We start from the raw sequence: 18,914 nt of genomic DNA, 5'->3' as shown, positions 1-18,914 counted from the left end.
ATCTGCGTTTCATCATCAGGTCAGCATAGCATCTGTTCCAAAGCATCCCTTCAGCGTTTCCTTCCCAGGAGACAAGGGAAAGATAGTGGACAGCAGTTCATTCAGCATATTCAGCATATAGGCAGCATATTCAGCAGTATAGATCCATTTGGATCTCATTGTAACCGCATTCATTCATCTAATATAGCTGCATTGCATTGACACATATTTGTCTATCTCTTAAACATCATTAAGTGCAGTTTATCTAGACTAAGGTTGTGATTACTACGGTCTTAAGCGCCCACATGTCACACCTGCTCTCCATACATCCACAAATGGGGAACCTTCCACCTTCAGTTTCTTGCATACCTGCTTTGGGTGAGTTACCCTCTGCCATACCCATGCCGCGAATGTGTAAGCCTAAGTTTTCCTCCACTTCTCTTCTTGGAGTGTCGCATGTATAATGTTCCTCTTCTGTTCCACTATGATGGGCAGGGTGGAGGCTTGATGTTCCTTGACCATTGTTGGCCACTCCTCCTCTACTTCCTGTTTTACTACGTCGGCCCATCCCCACACAAGTTCTTGTTTTGCTGCTACCATACTCTCTTGAATCTTTGCCTCTACACTATCGGTAACCTCTTCCATGTGTGTTTCCATCTCCTCCTTCATAGCACCTTGGCATTCTTTGAGCTCGTACGTGAGACATTCCACTTGCTCTTTCAGTCACTAGAGAGCTTCTCAGCCTATAAAGCGTGGGCTTCCTTCATTTTCCCCAATGCTTTCTCATAGGAGTCCTCTTGGATCCCCATTATCTCCTGGATTGCCTTAAGGACATCTTTGGGTAGTGAGCCCAGAACTAGTTTCTCCGTGCATGCATTCAGGTGTGTTTCCATCTAGCCGATAAGACTGTTCAGCTGCTAGGAAAGGCGTCCCATCTCCCTAACCTTAGTGGCATTCTGTTCAACCAAGTGGGCACAGTTTCAGAGCCCCATTCAGAGAGAGGATTATGTTGCTACCTTGGGGTCCTGAGCAAGGGTGGCTGGGGAAAGGGGCAGCTGGGGACACGGGCAGCTGGGGGCGCCAGTTTGAAGAGAGAGAAAGAGGCGAAAATGGAGAGATGGAGAGAAAGACACACACACACAGAGAGAGAGAAAGAGAGAGAGAGAGATACACACACACACACACACACACACACACACACACAAAGAGGCGAAAATGGAGAGATGGAGAGAAAGACACACACACACAGAAAGAGAGAGAGAGATACACACACACACACACACACACACACTCTTTCTTTTGTGAAACCGTTGTCTAATTAATCACTACAGGTATGGTACAAGCAGGACAAGCTCAAAATAGTAGAAAAACACATGTAATTGCCTAGTAGTGATCTTCCCCAAGGCGTAAGAGTCCTGGAGAGATTCACGCAAAGAGCGTTTGAAATAGACATAGGTATCAACTGACTGGTCAGTAAAGACTCTGATTTCTATCATGCTAGATAGTCCATAGTGCCCAGAATCTTGCCCACACAAGCAACTCTGAGTAGTCCGATCATTCATTGGTGTTTCCACCAAAAAGCCAGAATTTCTTGGAGAAATGATGCCAAGGAAAACAAGCCTTCAAGTATCCGGAAAGCTATCAAGAAGAACATGAGAAGACCGACAGTGCCAAAGCAAATGAGGCACCATTCCTCGTGCATGATAGCACATGTCATGTGCACCCTGCACTGGGGTACACAGTGACACACTGCCATGATCATCAATGCAACATTTGTCCAGAATAATACTTTTCTCTAGGAATATTTGTCGTACGATGTGACCCCATTGTGAGCCCTCAGTCCAAGGACAATCAAGCACAAGCTACATATGTCAATCTCTGAGCAATAGAGGTCAGTCTCGAGTCAGTCCTCTTAACCCACTTGGAGAATTCATCAAATTAATGCATGTAGAAGTCTAGCCGTAGCAATAGGTAAGCATAAGCATTGCATGCCTATGGGCCAGCTAAAGGGCAGACCCTTGGCTTCATCAGCCTGTCCAAGGTCTGTTCACAACCCTAGACAGCCGTATGGGCCAACCGACAGGCATCTGGAGCAGTCTTACCCCAACCGGCCAGCATATACAGCATGCCGATATCATATATGGTAATCATTCTCCAGTCGGCCAAGTTTGCAGATGTCACCATTTGGCCACCCAATTGGTCCACCCGTGCTTTCTCATTATGTATGTACATTGAACTGGTGTCCATGGCAGTTGCATATGCCGGGGATTGATGCCACTCATGTGATATTGTGGATTTGTCTTTCCACTGGGACTTGTGCTTGTGTGTACATGCCGAAATGCCTGGACGATTAGTGTTCCATTGGGTCTGGTACCTTGTGTACTTGCTTGGAGCACGGATGTCCTACTCCTAGGCATTCAAAGTTCTCTATTCTGGCTGATTTCTGTATATTGTTGAATAAGGTGTTTAGCAGTGGACACTCTTTGTCTTTCTTCTTGCAAATAGCTTATGCCGCCACAATCCTGTATAACAACTTGCATTCTGATTACAAAGCTATGCCAGGCCACATCTAAGTCCTCATGCATCTGCATAGAAAGTGGATGCTTAGCATGTCTCACCGTTTTCGCAAACGATCTATGCTTGAGATAGCTATTGTTGACAATCAATAATCTCGGATTTCTCAAGGAATAATCACATATGTTGATTCTGAAATACAATGCCAACCATAGTGGAGCATGATCTGAAAGCTGCAATGAGTGATCCAACCACATTTTACAAGTGAATACATCATATTGCATAGCATTCAAAAGATACCAGCGATCTAAACGTGCACAATAATCTGTAAAAGCATTATGATGAAAGATATAGCCCTTATCATGCACAATAACCTGTGTCCAAAGATCACGTGCATGTAAATGCATGAGTGTTTGGTCCCATATTTGCTTTTCAGATGCCATCATATGAGAGTGATGCAAAGTATTGTCATCATATGCTAGTGAGTTATTAAAATCACCACAAATAAATGCATTAGAGCACCAAGGATATCTCTGAAATGAATGCCACATTTTTGCTCTTTGCCCTGAATTCTATGAGGCATACGAATTGGCATATTCATAAATTTCTCCATGAATCATACATTGAATCACCATCCATCGGCCTTGGGGATCATTATATGCAATTTGAGGATAAGGCTGTCCCAGAGTGCTGACTATCTCCTTTAGGCATATGCTCACTTATGGTAGTGCTATGTGTGAACAGGGCTTAACCAAGGGCACTTTTTCCCATGTGGTTTTTCCCCTTGGACATCAAGTGTGAAAGGACACATAATATATTTTGTACTTCTATATTATATGGATGTGGAACACATGCAAGGGTTGACTTGTATCAGATCCACCATGATGTAACTTTTGGTCTCATAGGTCATTATGGCCTTTTGAAGACGTTAATACAACATTTCATTTCATTTTCATTTCTCTCTCATTTCTGTGTGTGAGCTTCTCTACCCTGCACCTAACCCTAATGTGCAGGTTTGTGTGTGTGAGTGTGTGAGTCCAACACCCAACATTTGGTATCAGAGCTGGGAGCTGGAAATCTACAGCTGGAAGAAATCCTTCGAAATTCCGTCAAAAATCGACGTTCCGTCTGTCGCCTGCGTTTTTCCGTCGATGCTGTGTTTTTCCGTCGCCGGATTGCCTGCTTCCATCGGCGCTCCTCCGTCCAGCCACCAGAATCGCGTGGCACTAGTGGAGAGCCCACCACCACCGCCCAACTCGCGGGCGGCACCGCCATCTACAGCCGCCGTTCTTCTGTCAGCGCCCCCAGCCGACTGCCCAGACCCGTCAACGGTCATCACCGTTCCGTTCCGGCACTACTGTCCCGTTCCGCCGACGCTACTCCAACGTTGTGTTCCGTCCACGCGGCGACCGTTCCGCTCCGTCTCGAACCTACCGTCGCCCGTCGCTGCTCCGTCCGTCTCCTCCGCACGCAGCTCGCGCCGTCTGCTCCGACCTCCGAGCGTGCTAGCCCACGAGTGCCTCGTCGCCTTCGTTCGCCGCCAGCGGCTCCAGCACCTTCCGTTACAGGCTCCCGACTGTTCAACAGTGCTGTGCTCGCTTGTGTCTGCTGAGCACCCGCTTCTGGCTCACCCGACACCAACACCCAGCGACTCCGACTCCAACATTTGGTCCGCCTCTGCTGTCCGCCACCGCCCAGAGCCCACATCCGTCCTCTGCAAGCCTCCGCCTTGCTGTACAGGTTACGCTCTGCCCTCCTCGACACCTGCAGCTCTGCACAGCTCCACCGGCTCCCACCGTCAGCTCTATTGGGCTGTGTGCTTCAAGCATGCTGCCCTTGCAAGAAGGTATTTCTCTATACACATTTTGGATCAAACCTAAATACAAAATTTGCAGCCATTCCAGTGTAGGTCATATGCAGATTTAGCAGACACTTCTGTGCAAGTCAAATTCACAGGAAAATTGCAAGTCCAATTTGGGGAATTTACCAATTTCAGGACAAATTGAAAAAATTGGGCATGTTGCTTTGCCTGCAATTTGGGGGTTTTTGAAATTGAGGTCAAAATCAGCAAATTGAGCCTCTTTCATTTGCAAAAATTTGGGGCTTTTCTGAAAATTGGCCAATTAGATGCACACTGAAGCAATTGGAGTGCATAAAAATTGGGGATTTTTTGATTGGAGCATGTAATTGGGCATTACAGCTGCGATTTGTCGCGTATGTACACACATTGTGTGTAATTGGACAATTTGGTGCAAGTTTACACTTGCTTTGGTTTGCAGGCATACATTTGCACAGGACATTTGGTTGCCTGGCAGTGCACATTGGTGCGTGGTTTGCTTGCAGGTATATTTTGTTGACATGGCACAGAATGCTACAGATGTATTTGGTGTGCTCACCCAGGAGGATAAGTTGGATGGATCTAACTACTCCCTCTGGAGTTTCATGATCCGTAATTTGCTGGTAGCCAAAGGGCTTTGGGGCATCGTGTGTGGTGATGACACACACCCACTTACCATACAGCCAGTCACGCCTCAAAGGGGAGGTGTTTAGAGAGCTCCTCATGTAGATCCTGCTCCCACACAAGAGCAGAAGAGATGGGACTCTAGAGATGCACAGGCCATGTCATTGATAGCCCTTTCAGTGAAAAGGACTATTATTCCGCACATTCATTCATGCAAGACATCGAAGCTTGCATGGGACACATTGGAAGCAATGTATCAGGTACGCAACGAGGCAAGAGTTGCCTACTTGAAGAGGCGATTGGATCTTCTTTCTATGGATGAGGGTGACTCCATGGCAGATCATCTCACCAAAGTGAAAGATTTGCAGGAACAATTGCTCAACATTGATGAGGTTATCCCAAACAGGACTATTATTCCGCACATTCATTCATGCAAGACATCGAAGCTTGCATGGGACACATTGGAAGCAATGTATCAGGTACGCAACGAGGCAAGAGTTGCCTACTTGAAGAGGCGATTGGATCTTCTTTCTATGGATGAGGGTGACTCCATGGCAGATCATCTCACCAAAGTGAAAGATTTGCAGGAACAATTGCTCAACATTGATGAGGTTATCCCAAACAGACAAATGGTCACCAACACTCTTCATTCTTTACCGCCTTCCTACTTGGGCTTTCACACCTCTCTCAACCTCTCAATGAGAGGAGGTGGTGATCTCGTCACTTTTGAAGAGCTCGTGGGTTTACTCTTGCAGGAAGAGCAAACAAGAGCAAACTTATTGAGCAACCGTGGTGGAGAAAAGGCATTTACAGCCAAGGATAAGGGTAAAGCAAAGAGCTTTAGGCATGGGGGACAACAGTCTAGCAAGGCTGGTCATGGACAGCCCTCTTCTAGTGGTGAAAAGTCTGACAAAGGGGATGCAAACAAGCCCAAAAAGAAGGGCAAATGTCACTACTGCCATAAGCCTGGACACTACATCAGTGAATGTAGGAAGCGGATTGCAAAAGAGAAAAGGAAAGAAGCAGGCAATGCAGTAGCAGACTCTTCTGATGACAAAGCACAGCAATCAGCTAATGTAATCCAGGTAGAGTACACTTTTTTGGTCACATGCACTAGTGACACACCAAGTGCTTCAGACACTGATATGTCTTGCATTGCATCTGATAGACAGAATGCATCATGGTATTTTGATAGTGGTGCTTCGAGCCACATCACTTCATGCAAAGATGTATTTCAGCACTTGGTTTATGCTTCAAATGGCCGCGCTGTATCATGTGCAGATCATACCACATATCCAGTAAAGGGAATTGGTAATGTCATACTTATTGCAGCCAATGGTGCCAATATATGTATGAAAAATGTATTGTATGTTCCAGGGATAAAGAAAAATTTGCTCTCCGTCTCAGCCATAAACGACCAAGGTTTAAAGGTTGAATTTGAAGATGGGAAGTGTTTGGTAAAAGACCCATCAAAGGGTTATGAAATAGTCACTTCTGGAACACGATACAAAGGCTTGTATAAGCTGGACAGCTATGACAAGCACACTTATGATGTAAATACAGTGGCTGCCAACACTCCTGCTATGCATGATGCAGAGCTATGGCATGCTCGTTTTAGGCATGTAAATTTTCAGAGTTTGATGCTTTTCCAGAAGCATCATATGGTTGATAATATGCCTTGAGTCTCCACCAAGACATGTATGTGAGGGGTGTACTTTGGGAAAGATGCAACGGAAACCATTCCCCAAAGATGGAGCTGTTAGAGCTGAAAGTAAATTACAGCTCATACATAGTGATGTATGTGGTCCAATGCGGACACCATCCATAGGGGGGCATCTTTACTTCGTCACATTCATTGATGACTACTCCAGGTTTGCTTGGGCTTACCCTTTGAAAGCGAAAGCAGATGTGTTTACATGCTTTCGACACTTTGTAGCAATGGCTGAAAATATGTGTGCATGTAAAGTCCAAACACTCCGCTCAGATAGAGGTGGAGAATACATGTCAAATGCATTGCTCACTTATGGTAGTGCTATGTGTGAACAGGGCTTAACCAAGGGCACTTTTTTCCATGTGGTTTTTTCCCTTGGACATCAAGTGTGAAAGGACACATAATATTTTGTACTTCTATATTATATGGATGTGGCACACATGCAAGGGTTGACTTGCATTTTGTGGATACCACACTTTTGGCTCTCTCTCTCTCTCTCTCATTTCTGTGTGTGAGCTTCTCTACCCTGCACCTAACCCGTAACCAGCAAAGTAAACTTGCCTACCAACAAAAAAGTGTTGATTATGCTCTTGCAAACATATAATATACGGCTGCATTATATATACATAACTCCAAAAAAGCCTCCATTTATTTATGCCACAGAGGCCCTGCACATTGTATGAAAGACATTTTGACGGTATATACATATGAAACATGCAAATTTATTTACAGCAAATCATATTTGCATTCAGCCTCATGCGTCGTAGATTCTAAATTCTGTGTGGCATGAGACAGCTCATGTCCAGTGTCATCATCCATAAAAAGCATTCCACCCTTTACAACTTCAACCCATTTTTCCCCAATTCCTATGGCAACTTCCTGAGTTACTGACTCACCCGTTAGTGGCTGATCTACTAACCAGTTACAAGATTGAATTGGGCGTTGCCTTAATGAGATCACTTTGCGTGGTGTTTGCCATCCATTCTAATCCATTTTCTCTTTTTCTTTTTTCTCTTTTCCTTTAACTGTCCCTGTAGGCATGACATTCTGCTGCAACACGTCAAACACGATCTTTTGTTTTCCTTTATCCAAATGGGTTCGAAGAGAAGTCACCATAAGGCCTCGAGGTTGCAGCAGCTGTACTGATGGTTGAGCTCTTGGTAGAGGAGGAACTGCGTTATAGGCAGCCTGTGGAGAACACTTGGGCAGTCTGATGCCTCATGTCCAAATTTATGGCAACTGAAACATGCACCTCCAAAGACTCCCCATTTCAATTCAAAATATATCTCACCCATTTTAACATCATCAACCTGAATAGCAATGGATGCGGGGGTTGGCTTATCAGTATCCCATAGTACAGAGAACCGATTGCGACTACCAATAGGTCTAGGAGGGCAGACAACCTTCCCCAAGGTTGATGCAATTCCTTACACACACACACAAACACAGAGGACTGCAGTTTCTTTTTCAAAACATAAACTGCAGTTTCTTTTTCGCAAAACACACACATGAATGAGACATGCACACTTTTTTTTTTTGGTAATATCCAGTGCAGTATATTTATATGCTCATAAATTTACATGATGGGAGGTCTCCGAAATGGAGAGTATCCCAAAGATCAGAAACATAAAAAGAAAAGCTCTATGCAAGAAGCATCCATATCACCCTCATGGCAGGCATCATATAAAGATTGCCGCAATGAGGCTCGGAAAGATTCATATGAAGCATATGCTTGTGCCAAAAAGATGCAGCTCCAGGGATTTTAAGACCAGTCATCTGTCCTGTGTTTGTAAGATGATCAAGATACATTAAAAGGGGATGGGTCGCAATGGCATATAAGAGAGCACTAAGAGGACAGCCCTGTCTAACTGATCGACCCAATGTCCATGATCGAGACAGATGACCCCCAAGAATGCACTGAGAAGTAGAGCCAGAATAAAGCCAGTAAACTGCATTTGCCATCTTGGGACCAAAACCCAACTTGGTCATGATTTGAGAAATAAAATCCCATTGGACAGTGTCAAATGCCTTAGCAATATCCACCTGCAATATAAGCACATCTTGATGCGAATACTTAGCATATTCAATTCCAGTCAAGGCATTGGATATATTGTCATGGATTTGTCTTCGCGGCACAAACCCATACTGATGAGGATGAAGTCCCACATCCAGTATCCTGAATGAGACACACTTTTTTTTTTTGTAAAACCAGTTGAAATTGCATTATATCATAAATGTACAAAAGGGTTTGACATCAAGAGGATGTCTGAACCCTAGAACTTAAAAACAGCAGTAAAAAAGTTCTATGCAAGATCAAGTAGTGCTCAAGAAAAGAGCCTATGCCCTATCCATCAGAAACAGTAAAAGAAAAGCTGAACACAAGAAACATCCAAATCTTCCTCATGTACGGCATCATATAAGGACTGCCGCAACGAGGCTCGGAAGAACTCATAAGGGTGCTGAAGGGGTGAATTCAGATATGCATGATTTCGCTGTAGCCAGAGGGTCCATAAGGCCCAGTATCTGATCCAATGGAAGAAAAGAGAATACTGTGACAAAGAAGCTGATAACGTGCCAAACATCCAAAAAAACGTGTAGAACCTGTGTGCGGGAAATCTGAGAGATAAAAAATAGGAGATCTTGTCCAGAAGGTCTCTGGAATATGAACAAGACCACAATAAATGCGGAATACTCTCAGTAGTATGATGACATCTTGGACAAAGAGGAGAGGCAATCCTTCTTTGAGCCAATTTCACTCCCACTGGAAAAATACCGACAATGCATCTCCAGAGAAAGAGTCTCTGCTTCAATGGCATTTTCAACTTCCATATCAATGTCAGTTTTCCTTTCCACCAAGCTAAAGACTTATCCAGATGCCAAAGAGAATTAGCATGCTGAGCAATCCATGGAGGAGGTAATATCAATCGATAAGCCTGTATAGAAGTCAATAGATGCAAAGGTTGAGAGGATAATCTTGAACTTGAAGACTGAAGATGCCAATCTTGAAGCCTGTCTCTTACATCCAATGTTGGAATCGGAATGAAAGGGTGTAAGAGATCTTCAATAGCTTTCCATATAGATCTATGATGCATCGCAAGATTGTATTGTTGGCATGCTGCCGGAAAAGAAAGAATTTGCCCTCGAGTATCTACCACGTCGTCAATGAACCGGATGCTCTGATTGGTTGTTGTACAGCAAGGGGAGAGTAAAAAACAGCACTCCAATGTATGCTTTCCATTCGAAGCGAGAAAGCTATAGAAGCAGGATGGGGAGACCATTTGATGCGAGAGAGCACTTTCTTCCAATCCTGAATCAAGGAAGTAGAAAATGGACAACCAGGGATTTTACCTTGAAATTTGCCAAGTACTACTTCCGATGGATCAACTAACCAACGACCATAAGCATTTGTGCGCATCTGACCACACAAGATTGCCAACATGATAGACCAAGGCTGCTCTTGTTGAAAAAAGGTTTTGAGCATAGTGATCTTTCTTGCCAGCACATGAAATTTGATGTTTATAATATTCAAGCCACCATGCATTCTTGGTGAGCAAAGCAGGTCCATTTTGAGCAACCTTAAAGCTTTTTTATGAAGCTTAGTTTTCCAAAAAATCTCCATGGCTTGAGACATAAAAGAAGAAAGATCTCGAGATGACCAATGCAAGAGAGGAAGGTAGAACTAGACATAAGCCAGAACAATGGACTGAACAATTCGAAGCCGTACGTGCAATGGCCAAGTGGAGATCTTCCAATATTCTAATTTGTCCTGAATTTTGTTTAGCACCCAAGATATTTGTTGCTTATTTCTGATTTTCCAGCCAATGGGATAGCCCAAATGTCTTACTATGCTTTCCAGATAAATAATCTGGCCGGGCCACAGGATAGCATGCCAGTCACAATGCTTGAGAGGTAAGAGTTTTGATTTCTGAAAATTAATTTTTAGACCAGCTGCCAACCCAAAATCTGAAAGAGTATCCATCAATAGACGAAGCTCCAAAGGACTGTTCTTTGGCATGAAGAATGAATCATTTGCATAAGCCTGTGCAATGAAAGGCCGTGAACCAGAAATCTGAAGCCCCTCTAACTGTCTAGTATCAACTAAATGATCCATATAAAGAAGCAAAGGATGTGAAGCAATAGCATAGAACGAAGCACTGAGAGGGCATCCTTGTCGAACTGATCGTTCTAGAGTCCAAGACTCAGACAAATGTTTCCCTATAAAGCATTGAGCAGTGGAATCTGAGTAAAGCCAATATATGACATTAACTAGCTTTGGCCCAAAACCAAGTTTAGACATGATTTCAGAAACATAACTGTACCGTATCAAATGCCTTTGCCACATCCACCTGCATGACCAAGACATCTTGAGCAGAGTATTTTGCATATTCCATTGCAATGAGAGTAATGGAGATATTATCATGTATATGCCTTCTTGGAACAAAACCATATTGCCTGGGATGAAGTCCATCATGAAGGATATCCTTTATCCGATGTACCAACATTTTAGCAATAAGTTTATATATAACAGGTATCAAAGTGATAGGCCTCCAGTCATCTATTGTCTCACACAGAGGTTTTTTGGGCAGAAGCTTAACCAGACCATGCTTCCAGGCTGAGGAAAGATGTTGATGCTGCCAGGCTACATTAATGAGATTCAAGATTGGACCCTTCAATTCAGCCCAGAAGGCTACAAAAAATTCAACCGTCAAACCATTCCAGCCTAGGGATTTATGTTTACCCAAATGCTTGAGGGCTTCATCCAATTCAGTATCTGAAAAGGACATTTCCAGCATTTAAGCTTTTTGCAAAGAAACAATAGGAGAAACAAGCTCAATAAATCTGCTCCGAGCCAATGCAGCCTGAGGTGTAGAAGAAGATGGTAGAGAAAAAAGAAGCTGAAAATGATCCAGACATTGTTTTTCTAGCTGCGATAAAGTCTGGGTCCAAAGACCATCAGGTTTCCTGACTCTCATGATAGATTGACTTTGTCTGTACGTGTGTAAGTTTCGAAAGAAAGATTTCGAGGAGCAACCCTTATCTAGCATAGGTTTAACTCTAGCCCTTGTCTGCCATTTGGAAAGCTTGCGTTTATCATTAGCATCAATTATGGAAGAAGCACAAGACAATGAATTCTGTTCAGAAGCAGAAAGAGACCTTTGATGGCTAATCTGTACCAAGGACTGCTTGTATGATTTTGCCCAGTGGATATGCTGTCTGGTTTCTGCCATGTACCGTCTTCCATATTCCTTAATGACATTTTGAATACGATGTACAAGAGAGTTCCAAGCAAAATCCAGATCCTCCTGAGCATGGGATAACAATGGCTTACAAGCCAATCTAATCATTTGCTGGAATTTTTCATGAGAAAGATATAATTGATTAACCTGCAAATGTCTGACTAAAGAGGGCTGAATATCATCCAGAGGCATACCAAAAGAAAGGTTGAGCCAAAGTGGAGTGTGATTAGATAGTTGTTGAGAATAATCAGTCCACATTTGACATGTATAATCATCATATTGCTGAGCATGAATAAGATACCATCTATCAAGCCTGGCCCTATATTCTGTAAAAGCATTATGATGATATGTGAATCCCAAAACCGAAGGGTGAGTTGCTGTCCATAAATCTGCAGTATGAAGTGATGAAGTCATATGTTCCCATTGCTGGATTTCAGAGGGAAGCATATGGGATTTATGTGTGGTATTGTTCTTCCAGTGAGAAGAATTATTAAAATCACCACAAAGTAGAGCATTTGAAGACCAAGGATATTGGTTTATCGAGTCCCACATTTGAGCTCTGGAAGCTGAAATTTGAGAGGCATACAAGGAGCCTATTTCAAAAATCTCTCCATTGATCATGCATTGGATAATCATCCATCGGCCACAAAGATCATTATATGCTACACAGGGCTGCAGATCATGTCTGGCTAAAATGCACAGCCCAGAGAATTGTCCAGATCCTGCATAAAATATATCATATCCTGAAAAGAACCCATGCTGGCCAGCAAAAGAATGCTGATTATGCTCTTGCAGACACACAACATCTGGATGAGTATTATTTATATAATGCCATAGGAGCCTCCATTTATGCTGATTGCAGAGGCCCTGTATATTATAAGAAAAACATTTAAGAGAAGTACGCATGAAAATATGTACAAGAGATGAGCAGTCCTCAAAGAGAAAGGGAGGCATCAGGCCTCTGCCATTGCCACAGGGTCTTGCTGACCCTCAGAATCCAATTCCTTGACTAAATCATCTTCTTCACAAAGTGGAATACCCTTCTTAACTGCATTGACCCATGCCTTTGAGATGGGGCTGTCCGAAGAGGTAGAAGGTTGACCAGGAGATGGAGCAGAAGCATCCCAATTACGAGATTGGAGAGGTCTTTGTTTGAGAGGCACCGTCTTCTTTGCATTCTGCCAACCCTCGTGAGAAGATGAATTATTTTCCACTAGCTTGCTTTTTCCTTTATCCTTGTTTTGAGCTGAATTGGCTTGGTTCCCTGTATGAACTAAAGGCTTTGCTCCTTTAGCTTCAGTCTTTTCCACATAAGTCTTTTGACCTCCTTTATTAGATGGCGGAGGAATGGCAGCTGGAGGAGGCGGATGAAGGATTGAGGGACACTCAGAAGCTAGATGCCGGAACTTGTGACAAGAGAAACAAGCTTCAGCAAAAATGCCCCATTTCAAAGTGAAATATTTCTTTCCCAAATTAACACCCTCAATCTCAACTGCAATAGAAGAGGGGGTTGGTCTATCAGTATCCCATAAGATGCAAAAACGATTTTTGTTACCTGTGGGACAAGGGGGACAGATCACTTGTCCCAATGTCATCGCTAAGCCTGGAAGCTCTGTTCTCATGTAATCTGGGAAATCAACGACTTCAACCCATACAGGGCAGTGATGTTTGATGAGATTCTGATAATCCTTATTAGGAGACCAAGGCATGATATGCACCATTTGACGACCAAAAAATAAAGGGGACATTTCCAGCATCTTTTGTTTTGTCAATGCATCCAAGAGATGAACTTCGTAAAATCCTCTGGAGGCAAAATAGACTCCTTCTACATAGCATCCACCTAGGAGAGAATTCACCCATTGTCCCACATCATTAGCCGAGGGTATTTTACCTGGAAAAAAGATGATAACTGCAGTTTGAGAGAGCTTCTTCAGAGGATGCACAAGAGAAGGCAACTTCATCTTGTAGGTGAGTTCCGGAGCAGGTAGTATCCATTCTCTTCTACTTTGTTGAAAATCCTCATTCAACATATCAAACACATAGGAAGCATCTTCAGATGAAGGAGCTATGGGGGGCAGAGTTTCCCTTGATTGTCTTTTAGGTTCAGGAGAAAGTGCTCTCTTGACATAATACTTGCTTGTTTCTGCCATCGAGACTATTCGATTCAGCAGAAAGACACAGATCAGAAAAAAGGGGACAGCTCTATTGGAAAACTATCTTACACAGAAGGGAAAACAGTGACCTGTAGGAAGCGCGCACACATACACACACACACACGCACACACACACACACTCCTATACACGCGCACAGGTCGCAGAAGAGAGGAAGAAGAGCAGATTGACGATGAGAAAACAGTGCATCTGGGAACAAGAGAAGGGAGCGAAGAGAGCTGCAGGGCCGACACAGTCCAGGAAGGAGGCCCGACACAGTCCAGGAACACGCAGCTCACCACACGTGCTCACCCAGAAGGGGCGAGCGGATTGTCGAGGGAGCAGGCGAGCAGGTCGAGGGAGCAGGCGAGCAGGTCATCGGCGGCCTCTCTCTGAATGAGACACACACACACACACAATACTGCAGTTTCTTTTTCAAAGCATAAACTATTGACTCCCTATTTCTCCATGCATTACCCAAAAGCATAGGTGCAACCTACAAAAAAGAGTTTTACCAGACAGATATTTGATGACTTAATGCAAATTCAGTGAGGGGACTGGCATGCAGAATAAGAACATAAATGCACAGCAACAGACTTTTGTCCATGGAAGGACAGAATGAGAGTATAAATTTAAAACAAAAAAGCGAAGCTGTATGTAGAAGTTACCACCTGTGTCCCAATGCCTGCAATGAGGCCAATTGTTTCAAGCCATGCACAACACCATGAAGCAAAAGGACCCCACTTTGGTCCAGCAAGGTGAGCAGCCCAAAAGTAAAGTGATCCGGTGGTCTGCAGAAACAAAGATCCTAGGATCACATCTATAAAACAAAGCCTATCAACCTATCAAACTGTGTGCATACCTAGCATCAAAAACTGCTTCATGTTTAAATGTCTCCTGAACTTCAGATTTTGTATCAATCAAGAAAGCACATGTTTAAAGTTAAACTACCCTCTTAAAAAGCTAAAATATTCACCCGCTAAACATGAAAAGCATTAACACTCTTGGAGAATCAATTTCGCGTTTATTAGAATATCAAAACTAAAGATAGCTCCATCTTGTAATGCTGAGCAAAGGCAAGGGCCAATAGTAGCCAAATAAGGATAACTCTCTAGAGAATAAAGGTGTTTAAGAAGTAAAACTATATTGTGAACCACAGGCTTTGGTCTTCTTTACCTTGTACCATGGTAATTATCCCTTTACTACAAAAAGGAGAAAACACAACGAAATGGGGATTGAGACCCCAGAAAATGGAAGTCCCAATCCTACACCACTTAAGATCTAAATCATATACATGCGCAACTGACTTAGCACTCCTGTCATCTGGCTACTACAAGCTGAAATATTGGCTATGATCTTCAAAAATGTATCCCTACAAGCCCTTGGAGAAGTATCAGCATTAGGAACCTTGACTGCTGTCAAATGTGCAGAATCATTCACAATGTTAGCTGAAACCGCTCTTTTGGCACTCAAGACAAAGCGGAAAACTTTACTCAGCAAGCCATGATATTGAGATTTTAGAGAGAAAAGGGTAGTCTATGTTGGTCTGACAAAACACGTCTGACTCTAGACAAGTTAAGAGAAAAAATGTCCTATACTATCATACTTAGGACAACACATTGTCACTACTCTTCACTCTTTTCAGTTTGCTGAGCAAAACATGTTTTGAGTCTTGCTCATATTTTGTTTATGTGAATAGCAATGGCATGCTTCTGTAGTAGGATGCAATGTGGCAGTATGCAATGAGGCTTTTTGAAACCAATGTCCAGAATATTGTAGGATTGCATTACCTTGTGACTTTTGGCTAGAGTCCACTGCTCCACCACCCAGAGCAGATATTAATATTGCTTAGGTGTCCACATGGCACACACCACAGTTCATTTAGTCATACAGCACGTGGCATAGAGGCCACAAAAATTAGCAATTTACCCCCTTGTTGCTGATAAATATCTGAAGGAAGCTTCCCTGCATAATATCATCAAAGATGACATCTTACACATATAGATCATGGATTCAGTCAGAGACCCTACCACCTGAGGTACCATATACCGAGATCAGTTCACAACATGCACGCTTTGGCTAGTTCACAGGGGAGAGTGCATCTCTGCATTTTTCAAGGCCAGAGACCCTACTTGTTAGAGGTGAAGTGTTAGGACCACATACCTCAAAAGCCTATTAGGGTTATGAAAACCCACATCAAACCCGAGATGAATGAAACCGATAGATTGTGGCTAGTGACTCTCCTCCCAGCCATAGGCTCCCTTCCGAAACTACCCCCAAGCCTCAGGTCAAATTGTCATGAGTCGACCAAGCCCAAACAGCACGCCCTAGCGTCCCATACCAGCCAAACCGCAGGCATGCCTGTAGCTACTCTAGCCATGAGGTCCTACACACCTTGGTAGACCTCCATCTTGTTGGAGATAAGTGCACACTAGGTGTACTTCTCCTAGTCTAGTCTAGTCTAGTGCCATGTGGCACCTCTATAATTGTCCCATAAGTCAGTGAGTCTACTCTATCTTGTACTTCTCACCTATATATTGTGGGCGTCACATCAATGAAAGAATCTATCTTGTGTCTTGTCTACACTCATCTCAAGGTATCTCTATGCTTTGTGTCTCCTTCTAGTCTTGTTCTCATTTCAGTTTCAGTTTCAGCTTTGTCTCTCCCCCATATTTCCTACACATCTACCTTGTGGATGCCTCATAATAATCACAAGTGAGCCCAAACTTACTTAAATAGTAATAATAACCAAGCTATATTTGGCCCACCTTAGCCATAATTAGCTTCTAGTTAGCTTTTTATTGACTCTAGGCCAATCCAGACCTCATCCTTGCTAGCCCTTAGCCCTTGGGCATGCCCTATCAATCCCTATGCCCATTGGCTAATCCCTAACCCTAACCTTGAGTTAGCACATCCCCTTAACCCGGGTTATCCTAGCCCCCCAATTGACACTTGCCCAAGGCCTAGTTAGGGATGTAACATTATCTCCCCCTTCTATTAGATTCACATCCTCATGAATCCAAGTAGGAGACAGTCAACTATAAACTTAACGTCGAATAATTGTATACTACACAATGCATAGTGACCTAGTGCACGGTTGATTCAAAAAACGAGAGTGATCTCTCATATATCCCAGCATAGCATCCAATAAGTTTTGTGGCCCTTACCTAAGCCAGTGTAGAGCCCTAGTAGTGGATCCTTGCTACTGGAATGACAGATTCTCTAAAAGGTAGCTTGCTTACCAACTTGACATAAAGGTCAGAATAGAAAGCAAAAACTGAAATGTAACAAGTCCCACCAAGGACAACCCTAGCACCATTTCATTGCAAAGTTTAGCCCTCGCACCAAACTATGTGTGCCAGTGCTTGTCACTACCTCACATTGTGCTACAAAGTTGTCGGTGCATCTCGTTCACACTTCATTTCGTGTACATAAGTAGAGCACGCGCTTCTACGGTCATGAGTTAACCAAATCAACCCATACATCTGTAAGAAGTCGCACCAACTTTTTTTCGGAGGCCACATTGGTTACATCAAACTGTGTCTTCTTTCAGCCCTAAGCACCTAACATTGGAACATCCTGATGCAAACGAAAATAGATAGAGAGAGAAGAGAGAGAGAGATGGTTGTGTATTCAGTGTATTTATATGAGTGTATTTATATGGTACAAAAAAGTACAATATTCTATGGCCTTTGGCCTTCCAAAAGAGATAAACTAAAGCCTATCTATGACCTGCCCCATCTGGGGGGGGGGGCGTTAGGTGAACTATAATGAACAATGCCTTTCCTTTTATAGGCTATTGGAGGACTTATTCAACTGGCCGACTGCTGGTCGGCCAGTTCCATGGAGCCATAAATCTAGATATGCTACTAACACCAAGGAAGACACCTCCAGTACCTGGCCGACTGGTTCCTGGTCCATAGACAAGCCTTCACATGCATGTTAAAGCTCCTAATGCTCAAGTCGTATTGTTTATCTGTTGCCTGATCAAGGATAAGCACTCGAAATTAGCCATGTCCATGTGTGCACATGGCATCCCCTCCTGCTAAACTTGATGACCGGCTTCCAACCTTCGACCTTGGATGACTATCATCATCCCTTTGTCTCCTTGTGGACTCCCAAACTTGTCATCCTTCCTTCCTGGCAACCTTTTCACTAAAAACCTTGCCAGACTCTGATCGCACTCCAAATCTGATGTTGGGATATGTGTATCTCTTCCACTTTGTCCCCTTGCCTTCTTGCCCTATCCCTGAACAGAAACATGAATTCTTCTTCTTGAAATCAGCCGATCATGGCACCCTTTCTCCACCCCTTGGATGATCTTCATCCCTTGGAATTACTCCGTAAAAGCCTTCCTTGGCAGCCCCGAATGGCTACTGACTCTCATGAAACCCTTCCCTTGGGTTTGCCTTGTTAGACATCATCCCCTTCCTACTAGCTTCCTATTTGGTGTCCTATTTTAGCCTCTAGGGCTGACCATGTTAGTCTAAGGGGCTGGTCACCCCTCACTTATATTTTACCCATATTTATTCCCCATTTATGGTCCTGGGTATTTTTCCAAGTCGTGGAGGTTCTTTTGCTCCAGTCAGCTGCCTACATGTAGTAGTACATATAGCCGGCATGCCTCCCTCATATTTCATTGCTTGCCTAGCTTGTCTAGCTGCAGTCCCTCACATACGAGGTTCTCCCCTCTTGCTTGGGACATGTATTCCTTTTGGTGATGATATTGAGAGCAGGTTCTCACCTGTGTTTCCTCTCCATCTCTCTCTCACTCTCTCTCCTGTGTTTCCACTTTCCCTTCTTCGGCTGCACATTCTATCATGGTATCAGAGCGCCAGTGATTGTCAGCGTTGGATGCTCC

The 18,914-nt window shown here is 43.6% G+C and overlaps 1 protein-coding gene across 1 annotated transcript in view; it reads right to left on the bottom strand.

Moving 5' to 3' along the window:
• The window catches only part of LOC147640516 (amino-acid permease BAT1-like), a 92,417-nt gene that overhangs the window by 38,239 nt on the left and 35,264 nt on the right, over positions 1 to 18,914 (bottom strand). Inside the window, exon 3 of the mRNA XM_086781496.1 lies at positions 14,725 to 14,844. Within this exon, the coding sequence (XP_086637622.1) occupies positions 14,725 to 14,844 (120 nt within the window). The remainder of the gene's footprint in view (positions 1 to 14,724; positions 14,845 to 18,914) is intronic.

The sequence above is a fragment of the Cibotium barometz genome, chromosome 3 (genome assembly GCF_041138505.1).
Source record: "Cibotium barometz isolate CiBa-2024 chromosome 3, ASM4113850v1, whole genome shotgun sequence".
Lineage (NCBI taxonomy): Eukaryota > Viridiplantae > Streptophyta > Polypodiopsida > Cyatheales > Cibotiaceae > Cibotium > Cibotium barometz.
The sequence above is the reverse complement of the archived record's forward strand: the minus strand, read 5'-3'. Positions and strand labels throughout refer to the sequence as shown.